The sequence below is a fragment of the Mytilus californianus genome, unplaced genomic scaffold (genome assembly GCF_021869535.1).
Source record: "Mytilus californianus isolate M0D057914Y unplaced genomic scaffold, xbMytCali1.0.p SCAF_9, whole genome shotgun sequence".
NCBI classification, from domain to species: Eukaryota; Metazoa; Mollusca; class Bivalvia; order Mytilida; family Mytilidae; genus Mytilus; species Mytilus californianus.
In genome coordinates this window covers 11028963-11049819 of record NW_026262745.1, presented here as the reverse complement: position 1 = coordinate 11049819, position 20857 = coordinate 11028963, and the positions used below count along the sequence as shown (strand labels likewise).

General features: G+C 32.3%; 1 protein-coding gene and 1 long non-coding RNA gene across 2 annotated transcripts in view; both read right to left on the bottom strand.

Annotated features, from left to right (window-relative positions):
• Positions 1 to 20857, bottom strand: part of LOC127714908 (PDZ domain-containing protein 8-like) — a 45767-nt gene that overhangs the window by 21071 nt on the left and 3839 nt on the right. The window contains exons 2-9 of the mRNA XM_052220932.1: positions 18618 to 18736; positions 17307 to 17385; positions 12196 to 12285; positions 11295 to 11471; positions 10434 to 10514; positions 9878 to 10091; positions 9209 to 9405; positions 1689 to 1771 (exon numbers count right to left, since the gene is read on the bottom strand). Coding sequence (XP_052076892.1) covers positions 1689 to 1771; positions 9209 to 9405; positions 9878 to 10091; positions 10434 to 10514; positions 11295 to 11471; positions 12196 to 12285; positions 17307 to 17385; positions 18618 to 18736 — 1040 coding nt within the window. The remainder of the gene's footprint in view (positions 1 to 1688; positions 1772 to 9208; positions 9406 to 9877; positions 10092 to 10433; positions 10515 to 11294; positions 11472 to 12195; positions 12286 to 17306; positions 17386 to 18617; positions 18737 to 20857) is intronic.
• On the bottom strand, positions 2165 to 8682 carry LOC127714916 (uncharacterized). The gene is made up of 3 exons (XR_007987998.1): positions 7981 to 8682; positions 3420 to 6448; positions 2165 to 3272 (listed from the first exon to the last, which is right to left on the bottom strand). It is a non-coding gene; the product is annotated as an uncharacterized LOC127714916 (long non-coding RNA).

Genomic DNA, 20857 nt, shown 5'->3' with positions numbered 1-20857 from the left:
TAGCTTACTGTTCGGTGTGAGCCAAGGCTCCGTGTTGAAGACCGTACTGTGACCTATAATGGTTTACTTTTATAAATTTTGACTTGGATGGGGAGTTGTCTCATTGGCACTCATACCACATCTTCTTATATCTATTTGGTTTATTCGCATGGCGATTACATATATAACTTGTATTTCAAAAAGAAAATAGAGTTTTACCATGAATAGTTTCCTGCACATAGTCTTTTTCAGTAAAATGTGCCTTGCAAACAACAGCTGATTGAGATGGACTCCACGATTTCATCGTGTTCTCGTCCAATCTGCTTATGGGCCATGGCGTTGATCCAACTTTTCCTTCTTTTTAAGTCATTTGGAAATGCATGTCCTCCTCTTAAATGACATCCAGGTACACAACAACAAGTACTTGGCATCGTTAATTAAAAATGTAACTGCAATAGTTGCACAGTGCAGAAAACGGAAGTTGAGGAACAGGATCGGCTACAACGGCGCCACCTATTCAGGAACGATAATTTGCTACTTTATATAACTGCGAAATAACATAGACGGGTTCACGTGCATAAACAGAAATGCGCTTTAAATTGTATAATATAATTCATGTTCAGTCGACCTTTAATTATTATATCAACGACTGAAATGATTTATTAACATCTAGATTGCAGATAACACTCGAAATTAACCCGACCTCTTTCCACACGGAATTCAAATAATTCTAGTTTGTCAATCGGTTGACTGCTTATAATGCAAAATACAAATATATCAAAGGTTTTTAAAACTAACAAAACAAATTGATTGTTTCTCTTTTTCCCAATGTAAATGAAATGAAACAAAAAATTTTTTATATCACAATAAGAAGAGGAGAAAATTCAACATTTCCGGATCTACTTGGAGCCTAATGACCCCCCATGTAGATAAGTTGGATATCGGGGAAGGAAAGATTAACCCGGCAACCAGAAAGGCATTAAAGCACTTCCTTTAAAAAATGACAAATGTGTGCGAGATAATTTCTTCCACTGTACATGGCAATTTAATTTACCATGTTTTTATTTACTGCGAAAATGTGCATCAGGTGCAGTTAAATTGTTACCAGTAAATTTTACATCTACCACTTGGTCGATACCTCTGCTAGTGGACTTCTAGTCCCTAGGAATATCAACAGACCAGTAGTTCAGTACTATATATGGTACTGGCATCAAAATACAGAAATTCCTTTATTGAAATTTACCTGTTATAAAACTTAAGATATCATTTGAAATTAAGATATGTATCTCTCTCATGCATAGCTATGATCCATTGTCCAGGTTTGGCTATATATTTGGTACTTTCCTTTTTATATCTGCTCTTCAAAATTTGTATTAGTTTTTGGATTTTCAAATAAGTTGGCAACAAGCATCACTGAAGAGACAGTATTGTCTAATTTACATATGTTGCAGCAGAATTGGTACAGTTTGATGTTATTTAAATCAATGCTTTCTGATATCAAACTAACTTGGAAACTTTATTGAATATAGGAGGATGAAATGTCGTTTTATTTTCATCATATTTTTTATTTACTTCAATCTTAAAATATGCAAGTAATAAAAGTAACTTGGTCATGTCATAATGTATCATGTGTTATTTTCTTAGTTTAATTTTTAATTTCTGTGTGTTCAAAGAACAAGGTATATATAATGAAGTGACACTATGCTTACCTGTCATTTACATTTCTAAGAATTTTTCCAGCTTGTTTTACTGATGTTATCCTTGTCATGCCTACACTTACTAATACATCACCCTGGAAACAAAAATCACACAAATAACATTATCAATAGTTACTCTATCATATATAGGAATGGAACATCAGGAAATACTAGTTTTCTATGTCATAGAATATTATTGATACAAATCTCTTACTGTCCAGTAAATAATACATGTTCTATTAAAGGTCAATCTTCAGAATCAATCGACATCAATCAATCATTAATGTCCTTTCTGACCCTTTACCAAGATTTCTGAAATGCCTTAATATCCATTTACATGGAGGTACATGTATAATGTTTTTACCTTTTTAAAATTTTGTATCTATTTGTGATCTAACATTATCTGCTTGTACTTTTTCTGACTTTTTCTTTTCTAGATATATTATTACTGAATATATATCACTTTGAGATTGAGTTCATACATTAATCAAAGCGCGAAAGCGCTGTAAAGGCAGTTAATTACAGGTTGTGTGTATTTTTAGTCCAGTTATATCATTATCTTGCATAGTACATTGTACTTATCAGAGGTGGCTTTCAGTATTTAAGATTTAGAGTTCCCTAATGATATTGAACAAGTTTTATGAATGTCATATTCTGAGCACTATATGAAGGCGATTGTTCTCACTTGTTTATGAACTAGTGCATTATGTCCAGTTAGTACCTTTTTTATCTATGTTTATAGTCAAATACTGTTTAAAATAGTTTGGCATTTTCTTTTAAGTAATAAGTAAATGTTATCAACTGTATTTTATTCAACTTTGCAAATGTGGTTTGTTACTGGTAAGTACAATGTATGGATGATAGTTGTTTCATTGGCAATCATAACACATCTCCTTATTTATATAATGATCTATATTCAACGACCTCAGGTACAAAAAATATGTATGTAACTAAACTATGATGGGAAACCTTTGACTTCTTTCTTTAATATAAACTTTTGATTTGGTACCATAGAACTATGTAGAATAAATGTACATTGCAACATGTCAACTCTTTCAATGACAATACTTTTTTTAGAAACTATAACTCCAAGCAAAATTATATTTCCAAGTATAAAGTAATTTATGAATGAAACAAGAGTGCACACGCTGAAATGTCTCGCCTTCTTTACTAATCATTGATATTATGTTGATAGTCCTAAATATAAAGCTTTATTACAACTGTCACATAAACTTAACATTAACCAAGTAAACTAAACATTGACCAATGAACCAAGAAAATGAGGTCAAGGTCAGATGAACCATGCTAGGCAGGCATGTACATCTAAAAATTCTTCCATACAACAAATATAGTTGACCTATTGCTTATAGTTTAAGAAAAACAGACCAAAACACAAAAACTTAAAACTGAGCAATGAACCTTGAAAATGAGGTCAAGGTATAAAAAAAACCTGCGTGACTGACATATAGATCATAAAATATTTCCATACACCAAATATAGTTGAACTATTGCATATAGTATTAGAAAAAAAGACAAAACTCAAAAACTTAACTTTGACCACTGAACCGTGAAAATGAGGTCAAGGTCAGATGACACCTGCCAGCAAGACATGTACACCTTACAATCATTCCATACACCAAATATAGTAGACCTATTGCATACAGTATAAGAAAAACAGACCAAAACACAAAAACTTAACTATAACCACTGAACCATGAAAATGAGGTCAAGATCAGATGACACCTGCCAGTTGGACATGTGCACCTTACAGTCCTTCCATACACCGAATATACTAGACCTATTGCTTATAGTATCTGAGATATGGACTTGACCACCAAAACTTAACCTTGTTCACTGATCCATGAAATGAGGTCGAGGTCAAGTGAAAACTGTCTGACGGGCATAAGGACCTTGCAAGGTATGCACATACCAAATATAGTTATCCTATTACTTATAATAAGAGAGAATTCAACATTACAAAAAATCTTAACTTTTTTTTCAAGTAGTCACTGAACCATGAAAATGAGGTCAAGGACATTGGACATGTGACTGATGGAAACTTCGTAACATGAGGCATCCATAAACAAAGTATGAAGCATCCAGACCTTCCACCTTCTAAAATATAAAGCTTTTAAGAAGTTAGCTAACGCTGCCGCCGGATCACTATCCCTATGTCGAGCTTTCTGCGACAAAAGTCACAGGCTCGACAAAAAGGAGTTCTTAATTAAGTAATAAACTGATTCGCTGAGCGCAGCTGGATACACCCACAGAGGTCCAACCCTGAACAGTTGAGGCAAAAATGGACACAATATTCAAGCTTGATACAGGTCTGAATTTGGATTGTAATTAAATATTTGACATATTATAGTTTCTGAATAAATGTAGTCAAAGAACTTGAAATCAGTTATATGAATTGAATTTATATTCAGTTAAAGATTTCTTGCTGTTGTGCAATACACTGTGCTGTTGCGCAATACTTAATAAATCTGTTGCCAGACTATAAACAAATAAAGTTCAATTTCTTCTCAATGTCATATTTGAAATTTATGAAAATCAATAGGGAGATTACATCAATAGCTATAAATAATTCACCAAAGTTTCATGCGAACTGCTTAAAGCATTTTTGAGTTGTTGTCCAAAAACTGGAAAATCCCCCCCTTTTTAATGAATAAAACCCCATAACTCAATAATGTAAAATCTAAAATTTATAAAATTCTAAAGGGAGCTTATGGATTGATAATTTAGTCTTAGATGCAAGATTTTTTTATCAGTTGTTTGTGGCTTTGAACTAGCTGTCAGTAAATGCGAGTACTCTCAGATCTGTACTTAGTGTCTTTTTGTTGTTTGGATGTACAACTACCCAGCCACGTCCACTAGTATTTGTATTTATCCATCTGATGAGTTAAGCCTCTTTCAACTGATTTTTATAGTTCGCTCTTATATTGTACTGTTACACCACTGTCCCAGGTTAGGGGGTGGGTTGGGATCCCGCGAACATGTTTAACCCCGCCACATTCTGTATGTACATGTATGTGCCTGTCCCAAGTCAGGAGCCTGTAATTCAGTGGTTGTCGTTTGTTTATGTGTTGCATATTTGTTATTCGTTCATTTTTTGTACATAAATTAGGCCGTTAGTTTTCTTGTTTGAATTGTTTTACATTGTCATTTCGGGGCCTTTTATAGCTCACTGTGCGGTATGTGCTTTGCTCATTGTTGAAGGCCGTACTGTGACCTATAGCTGTTAATTTCTGTGTCATTTGGTCTCTTGTGGAGAGTTGTCTCATTGGCAATCATACCACATCTTCTTTTTTATATTTACATCAACAGATATAAACAATTCACCAAAGTCAAGGTGAGACAACAAAACTTAGTTGTAAGATCTCTGAAATTATTTACACGGTACAAGTTTTTCTAATTGTTGGAGATTGTATGGTGACAGTAACACCTGTAACTGCTTAACCAATTTCTTATGCACTTTGGTTCGATAAACTCACTGAATATCATACCACATCTCCTTATTTTTATATGCATTACAATTTACATGTGCATGTAATTGTAAATAATATTTATATATATATATCAGAACAAACTTCATTGCGTCACTTTTATTTATGCATCCTTTGGCACAATACAAGTTCTAAAATTACACAACATAAAACAACTAAATGTTATTTCAGATGAAAGTTTTGTTTCAGTTCCATTCATAGGATTTATTAGAATTTTGTATGTTTTGCCAAGTCCAATAATTAGCTCTATGTGCACGTGTTAATTGGAGACTTTTCTATCCCGTATAAGAGTTTTGGAACTAATTCTGTTTCTTTTTTTGAAAAAAGTGAGCAAACAAATCTTCAAATTTAAACCTTTGTCTGCCATCACACTGTCACCTGGATCACATAATTGAACTATTCTACATCTTTCAACTATTTCACAGTCACTGGTACAACCAACATATGCATTAGAGACATAGTTGACTAAACCACCAGGTGTCGAACATACAAGTATTTTCAGTGTTTCTGTTTTTATATGATGAAAAGGTTGCCTGAGCTCTAGGAGCTTTAGGTTTTATCACGGGATATTCTGTGCTGTCAATAATAATCCAAGTTGTAGGAAACTTTAATTCTAAGTTGGATGGCGAAAAATACCTGACTAAACCACTAAATGGCCAAGTGTTAGCCTCACGCCACTGTTCAGACATAAAAACAATCCATGTTTACACAATATACTTAACACTAGTTTCAATCTAGAATCTAGACAGTTCAAAGTTGGTTGTATAATGCATCAATTTCATCAAAGTCATAAAAAAACTGATTTTCAAATGACACCCTATCAATTTGAAAATATATGTATCTCAAACAATGTGCTGTTGGACCAAGTGTGGTCAAAACAAATAAAAATTTAGTATACAACTCTAAACCGGTATAAAAATGCATGGCTGTGTCACGTGTCTTCATTTCAAAATTCTCTGCTGAAAATATAGGCATTGATGGTGTTTGCGTAATTCCATCTGTGAAGCTTAACATTAGCTCGGCAGTTGGTGGTGGACAGTCATAAATCCTGTCTGCAGTATGAATTACTTCTTCAGGAAAACCAACTTTACAATCAAAACTTTCCTCTAGATTTCTACTACAATATTCATCAAGTTTAGTTCTTTTGTTTTCACAGGAAACTGCCCTGATTTTTCTCTTTGCGGACGATTCAGTCTCTTGCTTGGTCCAGGAAAATAGGCTGGGATTGGCAGTAGACTTAAAGTCTCTGTATGGTGGGTTTGTGCCCTGAAAAAGGTTATAAAACATTAGTTTTTTGATAAATAAATGAACTTCCATTAGCAATGCATACTTTGTACAGAAGCAAGTTAACTCGTACCAACGTAAACTCGTACCACTGGGAAGTCGTACCACTGCAAACTCGTACCATTAAAAATATATTCAAAAATACGAAAGTTTTATGATTTTTTTTTTTGGTAAACTAAATAAAAAAAGTTGAATTACTTGAATTTTATACTAGATTTTAATGAAAACTTAGACAAAAATACGAATGTTTTATGATTTTTTTTTTTTAAGCTTTATACAAAAAATTAAAATATCTTTGAAATTTATACCAGATTTTAATGAAATCTTAGACAAAAATACAAATGTAATTTCTTAATTACCATGCTAATAAATATATTAAATTCCTTTGATTGTGTGATTATTGGTTGATTATTAACTAATCAACTTGGTTTTTTTTATCTTTAACTAATCAACTTGTATGATCATATAAGCATGGTCATATTCTGCTGAAATGTGCTGAATATTGTATAAAAATAAATTTCATACTGTCTAACTGTTGGTCATAAACAATTTTAAACCTTTTAAACACAATCAATAAATTCTTTCATTAAATAAAATTCCTTTTAGAAACAATAGAAAAATACCCAAATCTATTCAATGTTACTGATTTGGAATGATTAAAAATGAAATCAAATAGTTGTCAGTAAAAGTTTAAAAAAGAGTCTATTCAAGGGAGACAACAAAGCCAATCTGCCACGGTTTTCTCTTTTCAATTAGACAAGGAAAATTAGCTACAAATTGGTTATTGTAATTTCAAATTATATACATTTTACAGACTTAAGAGGTATTGAGTGAAATTAAAGTATATATTCATCATTAAACACCATTTGAATGCATTTAAATAAGTGGGTACGAGTTTACAATGGTACGAGTTAGCAGTGGTACGAGTTTTTGTTAAGTGGTACGAGTTGACATTGGTACGAGTTACAATGGTACGAGATAACTATAATTCCTTTGTACTCGTAACCTGGCAAAATATTAACTAGATTTATTCATTACAATCTGGATAAAACTATGTTAGCCTGATTCAATGTACATCAAAATGTATGTTATGTAAATCCAAAGGACAAACAATGAGAGACGTATGCAACAAACATACATTGTTTGTACCTAAATAACTATAATATAGATGAGAGCATGTCATTGTTTTGTTCCTGTTAACATTGTCATTGATATTTTTCAAGAAAGTCTATGAGGCATAGCTTATGCATTCCTGTCATTACTACATAAGCATAATTACTGCTAAAATAATTCTCAGTATGATATACCTCTTGTAAGAAATCATTATAATTGTAGCAAGCACCAAAAAATCTCAAACAGATCACATTGAATCGTAATCCAAAAAATTATGACGTCTTGAATTAACCACCCCCTTTTATTCTACAACGATAATTGCGGTTGTAAACTGACTTTGGTTTATTCGCATGGCGATTACATATATAACTATATATTTTAAAAAGAAAATAGAGTTTTACCATGAATAGTTTCCTGCACGTAGTCTTTTTCAGTAAAATGTGCCTTGCAAACAACAGCTGATTGAGATGGACTCCACGATTTCATCGTGTTCTCGTCCAATCTGCGTATGGGCCATGGCGTTGATCCAACTTTTCCTTCTTTTTAAGTCATTTGGAAATGCATGTCCTCCTCTTAAATGACATCCAGGTACACAACAACAAGTACTTGGCATCGTTAATTAAAAATGCAACTGTAATAGTTGCACAGTGCAGAAACCGGAAGTTGAAGTACAGGATCGGCTACAACGGCGCCACCTATTCAGGAACGATAATTTGCTACTTTATATAACTGCGAAATAACAATAACGTTAGACGGGTTCGCGTGCATAAACAGAAATGCGCTTTAAATTGTATAATATAATTCATGTTCAGTCGACCTTTAATTATTATATCAACGACTGAAATGATTTATAAACATCTAGATTGCAGAAAACACTCGAAATTAACCCGAGCTCTTTCCACACGGAATTCAAATAATTCTAGTTTGTCAATCGGTTGACTGCTTATAATGTAAAATACAAATATATCAAAAGTTTTTAAAACTAACAAAACACAATGATCGTTTCTCTATTTCCCAATGTAAATGAAATGAGACAAAAAACATTTTATACCACAATAAGAAGAGGAGAGAATCAACATTTTCCGGATCTACTTGGAGCTAAATGACCCCCCACGTAGATAAGTTGGACATCGCGGAAAGAAATATTAACACGGCAACTAGAAAGGCATTAAAGCACTGCCTTTAAAAAACTATCTCTCAAAAATCCATATATAATAAAATCTAGATATGTTAAGTACTTCATTCAAAATATTTCCTTTCTGTTCAAAGCTTAAAAGTAACATAATCTACAATCAGCATTCAGTGTTCTAAAAGAGGGTAGGAATGGGGTACCCCACATGACGAATGACGGTAAAATATTTGTTAAAATAACGTTAACGATAAATATTTTACTCCATTTGATGCTAACGGTAGCTACAAAATGAGATTTTACGAATGACGATAAATTATTAAGGTTCATTTGATGGTAACGGTAGCGAAAAAACGGACATTTGACGCTTGAAGATCAACAGCATTCCAACCTCATAAAAGCACCCCAATTTTTTTTGTAAATTAATTTTGTATGACTTCTAAAAAGTTGTGTGTAATTTGCCAATACATGAATTTTCTGAATAATCAATTGTACACTACCTTCCTAATATCAGTGGCTGAAGCAGGGGAATTAGGAGTTACGTTGTCAACGACAACCACATCTTCATACTTCTCCAACATGAAATCATCTTTAAAAGTAAGTCCTATGGATTGTGCTGTTCCTTTTATTATCTTCACTTCGTACACTACCCATACTTTCTTTCTTAACTCTTCATACTCAAGCCATCGTAATTTGTCTGAAATAGGTATACCGCATTTTTATGTTGCAGTTTATATAGTGTATTTTCAATTCTCCCCATGATTTTTTTATAGGGCTGTGGTAAGCACACATTATTAAACCAATTAACCTTTGACATTACAATGTATGTAATGCAATGATAGTTACATTAAAATGAATTGAAAAAAAACTTTATTGATATACATAAACATGATAAATTCATTAAAAAAATATCTTATAGTACTTAAAATTAAAATACTTGTACAAATAAAAAAATATTTGTTAAAATTATAATTATACCTCTTTTTTTAAAGAGACAATAAATCTCTGTCTACACTGTAAGTGGTTAACATAAGTATTTCACAAAGAAGTTTCAGGAGGAGTTATTTTTTTTAAATATACCTTATTGATCCCTGCATCAACAATAGTTGTTGATAGAGGATATTTACAGCTACCATTCTTTCATATAAGATCAAACATAAGCTACTTACCAACACTCAGAGTACAAAATAGATATCTCTCAGCATGCTCTACTAACAAACCGGAGCAATTAATGACCTTCACCTCCAGCTGGCCTTCACCTATTAGATTTCCTTTTAAAGAAATGTCTTTTGGATTATAGGATTCGTCAGGAGGGATAAAAAATGGCTTATATCTCATCTTGTAATGAGGCAGTGTGTGTCTTTTTCTAAGAATTCTCTTTATCTGTAAACAAATCAAATAATTGTAAGTCTAGGTCTTGTTCATTAAATTCAGGCAATATTAGCAAAGGAATTTGTCAAAATCTTGAAACAGGATTATTTATTATTTTTCAGATCTTTGATTTTCAATTTCAATATTTTTCAGCTGAAATCAATTATCTAAATCAAAACCTATATAATTGCCACATCCTAGAAATTTCCTATTAGGATGTCTTCTGATATCAACCAAGACAATAACAAAATGTTTAGTGTTGTTCCATTTTTCATTGTAGTTTTGTTTTGGACAATTTGAATCCATATAATTTATATAGAAATTATGGCTAAAATGAACTGACAAGAAACAAACCTGACTAATGATCAGAGAGGTAACTTGTGGTACAGGACGGCCTCCAAATTTGGATTCCACCTCAAATTCTACAACTGGATTCTTTACAAAAAGTCAAGAAATTCTATTGATAACATGAAGCACAAACAAAATTACTGAAAATTATACAACACACAAAGGTAGAATCCATCATTTTCATCTTTCTGTTGCAGATTTACAACAAGGTTTGGATTTCAAATGTAAAAGTCAAACTTGCAAATATGAGTTTATGAGTGTAATTTTATTATCATTTTATATCTAAACTTTTAGGAAACATATTGAATGCAATATCTTTTTTAAATAGTCTGTCTTGCGTATAGCTCCATTGTTAACTTATAAGAAAATAAAATTTTCTGAACCTCATTTCTGAAAAATTAATTGCCATTTCCATCATAAGAGGGTTATCTCCTTTGGTACATAGATAACTGTGGTATCAATAAGGCCATGGTTCATGTTTCATTGGCCATATGTTGTGTAAAAATTCTGCATCTCTTTGCACAGGGGCTCCCAAAATATTTCCTTGAAAACTGACATCATTATATTTCAAATATTATACCTTATATATTTACTTAATAATGGAGATGTCAAATATCATAGAATACTGACATCATTAAACAAACAGCTATGAAAACAAACAAGTGTAATTGTATTTAAAATATTATACCTTATATATTAACTAAATGTTGAAGATGTTATATAAGGTTCATATATCTTGAAATTACCTTTCAAAAAATTTCAAGAAAGAAAATGTTGGAATTTTCATTGTGATCTTGCATAATTAGCAAGTATAAACACTCCAAATCAATGCCAGTAATAACTGAATATGAATTGCTATAAACATACCTCATAAAATGTAAAAGACCAGTGTGTGTAAGGATTACGTGTAAACTGTAACCTGCCAATGCCCTTCAATTTTGTAACCGTAACAGATAAATATGCCCACTTTTTAAAAACTAGATCTATTTCTATGGCGAGTTGAAATCCACCAGTATAATCAAGATCTGCCATAATGTCTAATTCCTGCAATTGATAAAACCTTATATTAAAATGTTTAAGTATAATAAAAACACAAATATGACCCAGGTGGAAAGAAATATCAAAAAAGCATTCATTGTTTCTAATTTCAATTGAAAATTATGATGCATTTACTGATATTTACAACAGTGCAGCAACATATTTGTTTCTAAACAAGAATGTGTCCATAGTACACGGATGCCCCACTCGCACTATCATTTTCTATGTTTAGTGGACTGTAAAATTGGGGTCAAAACTCTAATTTGGCATTAAAATTAGAAAGATCATATCATAGGGAATATGTGTACTAAATTTCAAGTTGATTGGACTTCCAACTTCATCAAAAACTACCTTGACCAAAAACTTTAACCTGAAGCAGGACAGACGGACGGACGGACGCACAGACCAGAAAACATAATGCCCCTAAACCTATCGTAGGTGGGGCATAAAAAAGTAACTGTATATCTGGGAAAAAAGAAAAGAAATAGTTATGCTGGTGGTCTTTCTGAACACTGTGACCATGTCAGATGTTCAAAATCAGACCCAGTATGGTAGGTATATTCATATAAATGTAATAGTCCTGAATATGCATGTTAATTTGTAATATTTCTTACTGGTGCACTAAGCAACCTTCAACAACCAATAACCTACAAGTCTCCTATTACGTTTGTATTTCAGACTAATCTGCTGATATCATCAAATATTGCATTTCAATAATTGAGTTACATACCTCTAGTGATTCATCCTCTGAGAGTTTTACTGTGTCTACAGTAACACAATTTATAACAGGAAATGTTGGTCCTAAATTGAAATCTCTTAACTTAAATAGACAAAAAAATCATTGATTAAAAAAACATAAAATTCATAGTATCAAACATAAAGGTAATTTGTCTTAAAATAAAATGCTCCGCAGGGCGCAGCTTGATACGACCGCAAAAGTCGAACCCTGAACAGTTGGGGCAAGTATGGACACAACATTCAAGCTTGATACAGCTTTGCATTTGGATTGTGATTAAATATTTGACACAGCATAGGTTTCTGACACAGAATGAATGTGGTCTAAGAACTTAAAAATTTTAAATTGGACATTCACCTATTATGGTCCAATATCCAAAATCTAAATACATGGTTAGATTCAGCATATCAAAGAACCCCAAGAATTCAATTTTTGATGAAATCAAACAAAGTTTAATTTTGGACCCTTTTGACCTCAATGTAGACAAAGTTGATAACGGGGCCCAAAAATCAAAAATCTAAATACATGGTTAGATTCATCATATCAAAGAACCCCATATATTCAATTTTTGTTGAAATCAAACAAAGTTTAATTTTGGACCCCGATGGGTCTATAATCAAAAATCTAAATACATGTTTAGATTCAGCATATCAAAGAACCCTAAGAATTCAATTTTTGTTAAAATCAAACTAAGTTTAATTTTGGATCCTTTGGACCTTAATGTAGACCAATTTGAAAACGGAACCAAAAATTAAGAATCTAAATACACGGTTAGATTCAGCATATCAAAGAACCCCTATAATTAATTTTTGATGAAATCAAACAAAGTTTAATTTTGGACCCTTTGGACCTCAATGTGGACCAATTTAAAAACAGGGCACAAAATCCAAAAACTAAATACACGGTTAGATTCAGCATATTAAAGAACCCCAAGAATTCAAGAATAAAACCCCATTGAAATTGGTCAAGAAATAAGCAATTTATACGAAGTATCTTCTTTTGCACAATACTGTGCAATTAAATATTTCTTGCTATTGCGCAATACTGTACAATTGACAATTTCTTGCTATTGCGCAATACTGTGCAATTGAAGATTTCTTAGTTATTGTGCAATACTGTGCAATTGAAAATTTCTTGCTATTGCGCAATACTGTACAATTGACAATTTCTTGCTATTGCGCAATATTGTGCTATTGGATATTTCTTGCTATTGTGCAATACTGTGCAATTGAAGATTTCTTAGTTATTGTGCAATACTGTGCAATTGAAAATTTCTTGCTATTGCACAAAACTTATTATATAATAATTTACACATCCTGTTTGGTGTGTATCTCCTACCATATCATTATTATTTGCTTTTAAATATAAATCAGAAATAACCAACTTAAAATGGAAAATTTTAAAAGAAAAAAAAAAGGAAACAAACCCCCCCCCCCCCAATTTTTTGAACCCCCTTATGATTCATCACCCCAAAACTCAATCCCAGCCTTCCCTTTGTGGTATGGTACCTTGCAGTACAATTTCAGAGAGATCCATACACTTGAACACAAGTTATTGTCTGAAAACTAGAAAAATGTGTTTTTTGGCCCCTTTTTGGCCCCAAATTCCTAAACATTTATGGTAATTACCCCCAAACTCAAACCCAGCTTTCCCTTTGTGATATGGAACCTTGTAGTACAATTTCAGAAAGATCCATACACTTACACACAAGTTATTGTCCTGAAACTAGAAAAATGCTTGTTTTTTGCCCCTTTTTGGCCCCTAATTCCTAAAATATTGAGGCAATTACCCCCATCATCAATCCCAGCCTTCCCTTTGTGGTATGGTACCTTGCAGTACAATTTCAGAGAGATCCATACACTTGAACACAAGTTATTGTCTGGAAACTAGAAAAATGCTTATTTTTGGCCCCTTTTTGGCCCCCAATTCCTTAACCTTTCGGCAATTACCCCCAAACTCAATTCCAGCTTTCCCTTTGTGATATGGAACCTTGTAGTACAATTTCAGAAAGATCCATACACTTACACACAAGTTATTGTCATGAAACTAGAAAAATGCTTGTTTTTTGCCCCTTTTTGGCCCCTAATTCCTACAATTTTGAGGCAATTACCCCAAAAATCAATATCCAGCATTCCTTTTGTGATATGGAACCTTGTGGTACAATGTCAGAGAGATCCATACACTAACACACAAGTTATGTCTGGAAGTTACAAAAATGCTTATTTTTGGCCCCTTTTTGGCCCCTAATTCCTTTACTGTTGGTACCATAACCCCCAAAATCAATCCCAACCTTCCTTTTGTGGTATTGAACCTTGTGGTAAAATTTGATAGAGATCTATTCACTTAAACTAAAGTTAGAGTGCGAAAACCAATGTGTCTTCGGACGACGCCGGACGACGCGAGACGACGACGACAACGACGCCAAGGTCATACCAATATACGACCACAAAAATTTGTTTGCGGTCGTATAAAAATGTGTAATAAACTTTATGAATTTGCTAACTGGTTCAATGATCTAAACATGCAATATAACATTAAGGGTTTAGGAGTATAGTTAATCCTAATGATATTATTTGGTTACGCTTTTGTTAGGCTTAGCAGAAGTAATATTATTATAGTTCATTCTTGCTGTTCGGTGTGAGCCATGGCTCTGTGTTGAAGGCTGTACTTTGACCTATAATTGTTTACTTTTTACACATTGTGACTTGGATGGAGAGTTGTCTCATTGGCACTCATACCACGTCTTATTTATATTGATGTAAATAAAACATGTATAAGATGTAGCGGCCACTAGCCTTCTTCAGTTTCTCTTGACTTTCTAGACTATATACATGATATAGTAGATCAGTCATTTTTCACAATGCATTTAGATGTCATATCTAAAGTTCAATAAAACATTATACTGAAATGAGCATTCCTTAAGTTTCTTTTCCACTACAGAAAACTGACCATCTTTAATATGATGCTTATTATTTCTAGGTGATAAAAAAAGAACAGAATTACACTGGCGCCTGCCTGATAAACTTTGATTTACCAGGGAAATAATTCCAAAAGTTTGTTCTTTAAAATTTTTTAAAAAATTCAACAAAAAATATGGTTGTGAGAGCACTTACAATTTGCAGTTTGCTAATATGAACCTTCAATAGGAATTTCATAAATATCTAAAAGTAATGTAGGCATGAGCTCAGCACTGAAGAGAATAGGACAGAAAGACAGCGGGTAAATTTATGTCCCTCTATGCATGGTTAACATCACTGATATAAATATATTTCATAAAATTTTTTTTACTGCATTTGTCAGCATCAGATAGCCTTACAATGCAAATTTCCATTGAATTTATATGATCAAGGAGCATTTTTTGCTCTTTTCCTTTTTTTCAGCTGTTCAGTGTTTATTTCTGGGTTTTTTAATCCCACAAATTTATACAATATGTATCAGAGAAAAAATAAGATAGAAATAAATGTGGATAGTGTCCACATGTGGACACAGATGATGCCCCCGCTTGCATATCATATAGTTATAAAGGGACATAACTCAAGAACAGTAAAAGTGACGCTTCCCAATTTGAACTTGATCTGAGTTTTGTGGCAATAAGCATTGTGTGTAAGTCTCATAACATTTGGTTGAGGCTAACTTAAGTAGAGAACGGAAAGGAAAAATTCAGCAATTTTTGTGTTTATAAAGGGACATAACTCAAGAATGGTAAAAGTGTTGCCACCAAATTTGGTACTCAATCTGTATTATGTAGTAATAAGCATTGTGTATAAGTTTCATAACATTTGGTTGAGGCAAACTAAAGTTAGGAAACAGAAACAAAAAATTTGTACTTGATCTTAGTTTTGTGGTAATGAATATTGTGTATAGGTTTCATAATGTTTGGTTAGGGCAAACTTAAGTAACAGAATGAAAACTAAAAATTTTGCAATCTTTCGATTTATAAAGGGGCATAACTCAATAATGGTTAAAGTGAAACTACCCAAATTCAACTTGATCTGTGTTTTATCAGTGGAAGTCAAAATTAAACATTTCATTGTATAAAGCATTAATTGTAGTTGATTCAACTATAATCATGGACAAAGGAAGATAACTCCAATTTAAAAATTACTTAATATTTAGAAGAAAATAAAATTTTTGCAATTTTTCCATTTATAAAGGGGCATAACTCTAGAACAGTAAAAGTGACGCCACCAAAATTCAAACTTGATCTGTGTTTTGTGGTAATAAGCATTGTGTATAAGTTTCATAATATTTGGTTGTGGCAAACTAAAGTTAGAGAACGGAAATAAAAAATTCAGCAATTTTTCCATTTGTAAAGGGGCATAACTCTAGAACAATAAAAGTGACGCCACCAAAATTCAAACTTGATCTGTGTTTTGTGGTAATAAGCATTGTGTATAAGTTTCATAATATTTGGTTGTGGCAAACTTAAGTTAGAGAACGGAAATAAAAAAATCAGCAATTTTTCCATTTGTAAAGGGGCATAACTCAAGAACGGTATAAGTGACGCCACCAAAATTCAAACTTGATATGTATTTTGTGGTAATAAGCACTGTGTATAAATTTCATAACATTTGGTAGAGGCAAACTTAAGTTAGAGAACGGAAACGATAAATTCAGCAATTTTTCCATTTGTAAAGGGGCATAACTCTAGAACGGTAAAAGTGACGCCACCAAAATTCAAACTTGATCTGTGTTTTGTGGTAATAAGCATTGTGTATAAGTTTCATAATATTTGGTTGTGGCAAACTTAAGTTAGAGAACGGAAATAAAAAAATCAGCAATTTTTCCATTTGTAAAGGGGCATAACTCTAGAACGGTAAAAGTGACGCCACCAAAATTCAAACTTGATCTGTGTTTTGTGGTAATAAACTTTGTGTATAAGTGAGGCAAACTAAAGTTAGAGAACGGAAACCAATTTTGGGACGTACGTACAGACGGACAAGGGTAAAACTTAATGCCCCCTCCGCTACAGCGGGGCATAAAAACTTTCACTATCTATAAATGTACCTCATTTCTTAAGGGTGGTAAATGATATCATTAAATACATATGTCTGGCAAAAGACAAATTATTTGTATTTAAACCAATGTACTATCTTCATACTTACTGTTATTTTTTCTATTAATTTTCCTGTTGTACTCTGAAGCATATCGTTGAATTCTATGTTCATTTTCTTTGTTACCCATCTGTTTGAAAATAAAACAGATATTCAGGTTATGGATATAAATCTTGTATACAAATATAGCAATCAAAATAATAATACATGTACCAATAATAAGGCCACAAAAATATATATATTAGTTTACTACCTCCTGGCAAATAAAACGGAAAAGTAGCAAGGAAGGTAAAATAATTCTATTACAAAAAATATTAACATATAGGCTGTATAAATTTTAAGGGAAATGCCCTGAACTTGAATAATACATAACTAAAAAATTCAATAAAGTGTATTAGGGAAGGCATAAAAATTAAGGGTAGGGAGGGAGACATAAAAAACAACTATATTTTTATTTGGCCTTATAGTTTGAATTTCTTGTTATATAAAGTATGTCTACAAAATTATGTGAATAAAAAGAGAAGTGAAGTATCTTTCAATGAGACATCAACCTAATGACACATAAAAACAAAAAGGCATCCAGAAATGAGTACTAGCCTAAATTACACGTCTGAGTAGCTGGGCTTGACTATCTCACAGAATAAGCCATTGAGCCTAGTTCAATAACTACAGATAATTATGCATGGTTCCCAAGTGTTACAGAAAACAGAATGAGATGGTATAATTTAGGAACAAAATGGCACTTAAATGAAATCAAATAGATTTCAAACTATCTCTTATGTTCAGAATCAAAATTCATGAAAGTTGAATCTTTGTGTATTAATAAAACAATAAATTTAATAATATATTTTTCATGGGTTAAAGGCCAAAAAGTGACTATATTTTGTTTTTTTTTAAATCAGTAAAATGTTGATGTAATACATAATTGTGACTGTATAACATGTATAACTTGTACATGTTTGGAATAGTGTCAGAGCATAACCATAGGTAAATAAAATATATTAACAGTGAGAGTATTTTGTGTTTATATACTGAAACAAATTATTTGGGCTGTGATTTTCATGCTTGTTGTCTATGATTCTTTCAATTTAGCAAAAATGCTCTTAAATTGCATATGTTTGCACAAAAATATAACCTTCCAGTCAAATTATGTCTTCATGGTTTGACTAGTTTTCACATTTTGTGAAAGCTTTTCTTCTAATGCCTAAAAAATCTGACTTTAATAGTGCTCAATGTTCTATTTTGAGAGATTTTACAGGTCCAAATAAGCCCAAAATGTACCTTCTCCTTTGTCAAACTTGACTTTTAAAAGCAAGAGAACTATGCAGCAATTATAAATAGCTTCAATATAGGTAACCATACCTTCGAACACGATTTGTATCTCGTAGCTCTTTGAATAAAAACTGTATGACCAAATTTAATGCTATACATGATTCTTTCAATCCTTTCTGGTCCTGGTCACGTATTACTGCCAACAATTCCTGTGAAAGAATAAATTCTATGAGTTCTTAAGAATATGTACTTGCATACAGTATACATAAGGTGCTTAGCATAAAACTCCCTCTTCATTATCATGATTATTATGTATTAACACTACTAGCCTGTCAACACTGAGGTTGTGAGTTCTAACATGACATATGGCATGTGACTCCAATCTTAAGTGACTAGGATTAGCAGATTTTTAAAACAATTTGGGCCTAGCTAAACATGCTATATAGGTAAACTTTGTAGAGTGGCACGCCCAAATGGGAAAGGACAAATTTGGACTGCTACTACTCACAGGAACAAGACCATGAAGACCAATACTTGGTCTGCACCTTCATCACTGCATGCCAATGATTGAGGTAACCTGTGTATTGAAGCATAAATGATGATGAATTTCCAAAACTATGTTCAACTGGACATGAAAAAAGTACTTACATTGATATAATGTAAAGGAATGAAAATAATTGAATGTAAATTTTCCTTGTGTAATGAGTTTTGTGAAATTTCAAACCATCAGCAAACAGGAAGTGGCTACACAGCAGATGTAAAAATTGCTTACTCACTACAATTCAACATTATCAAGCTCCAGACCAATATAAAATTACAAGACCATTTGAAGCTAAAATAAATTGCTTCGCCGAGCGCAGCTGGATACGACCGCAGATGTCCAACTCTGAAAAGTAGGGGCCAAAATGGACACAATATTCACGCTTGATACAGGTCTGAATTTGGATTGTAATAAAATTTTTGACACATAATAGGTTTCTGACACAGAATAACTGTAGTCAAAGAACTTCAAATTGGTTATACGATTTGAATTTATATATATTTTTTTGCTTTTGTGCAATACACTATGTGAATTGACCCCCCACCCCCCCCCCCCCCCAAAAAAAAATTTTACCCCGTTTTTTTGCGTTTGTGCAATATACTATGCTGTTGAATATTAACCCCCCAAAAAAAAAATATTTGAAGAAATTTTCTTTTAATTTCTGAAATCTGAAATGAGAAATTGTCCCCCTCAAATTTTTTTTACCTCCCCCCCTTTCCCTTATTCCAAAAAATAATTCTTTCCCCCAAGTTATGGTCAGTATCTCAGACAATCATCATTTCTTAATACATAATTTTTAACCAGTGTAAGGGAGGTAATCAAACATTGTTATTTAAATTGATTTTGATTTTGATTTTGATTTGGATTACCTCCCTTACACTGCTTTTAAATTGTCTCAATTGTCCTGTAACCAGTAAACACTTGTTTTTCCCCTTTTTTGCCCCTTATTCCTAAATGGTTTGAGCCATAACCCCCCAAAGTCAATCCTAACAATCCCTTTGTAGTATGGAAACTTGTGGTATAATTTCAGAGAGATTCATATACTTTAACACAAGTTATTGTCTGGAAACTACAAAAATGCTTATTTGGGCCCCTTTTTTGGCCCTTAATTCCTAAACAGTTGGGACCATAACCCCCAAAACCAATCCCATCCTTCCTTTAGTAGTTATAAACCTTGTGTTAAAATTTTATTGATTTCTATTTACTTATACTAAAGTTATTATCCGGAAACCATCTGTCTTTGGAAGACGCTGACGACGACAACGTGATACCAATATACGATAAAAAAATACTGTTACTTTTCCATCTAAGGATTCAATTGAAAAAAGATCAATTTAATGTAAGACACTCTAGAATGGTAAATCTGCTTTTCTTATTCCAAACTAGCCAATGTAATATCTTAACCGTTCCAGAATGGTCAAATGTCAGGTTGTAGAAGCATGTATCAATTGAACTTGTGTGAAAAGCAAAATTAAAATAATGTTAGCTAAAAGTACCTTGACCTTGGACAATACACACAATTTGTGTTTGTTTACATAACAAAATCCCTGTGGAGATCTAAATTTAAAATCTATCTTCATTCTAGAATTTTTAATAAACTCTAATTTTTGATATTCTTCCGCATGCTTTAACACAAATTTTCGGTATTCATGATCTGTTATTGATACATGTATATATCTTTCTCAGGACAAAACATTTTCATATCATTTATCTATGTTTGTAAAAATTATTTCATGAATATTTATTGATGAAATTAATATATAACAAGCGATAATATCCGCCTAATTAT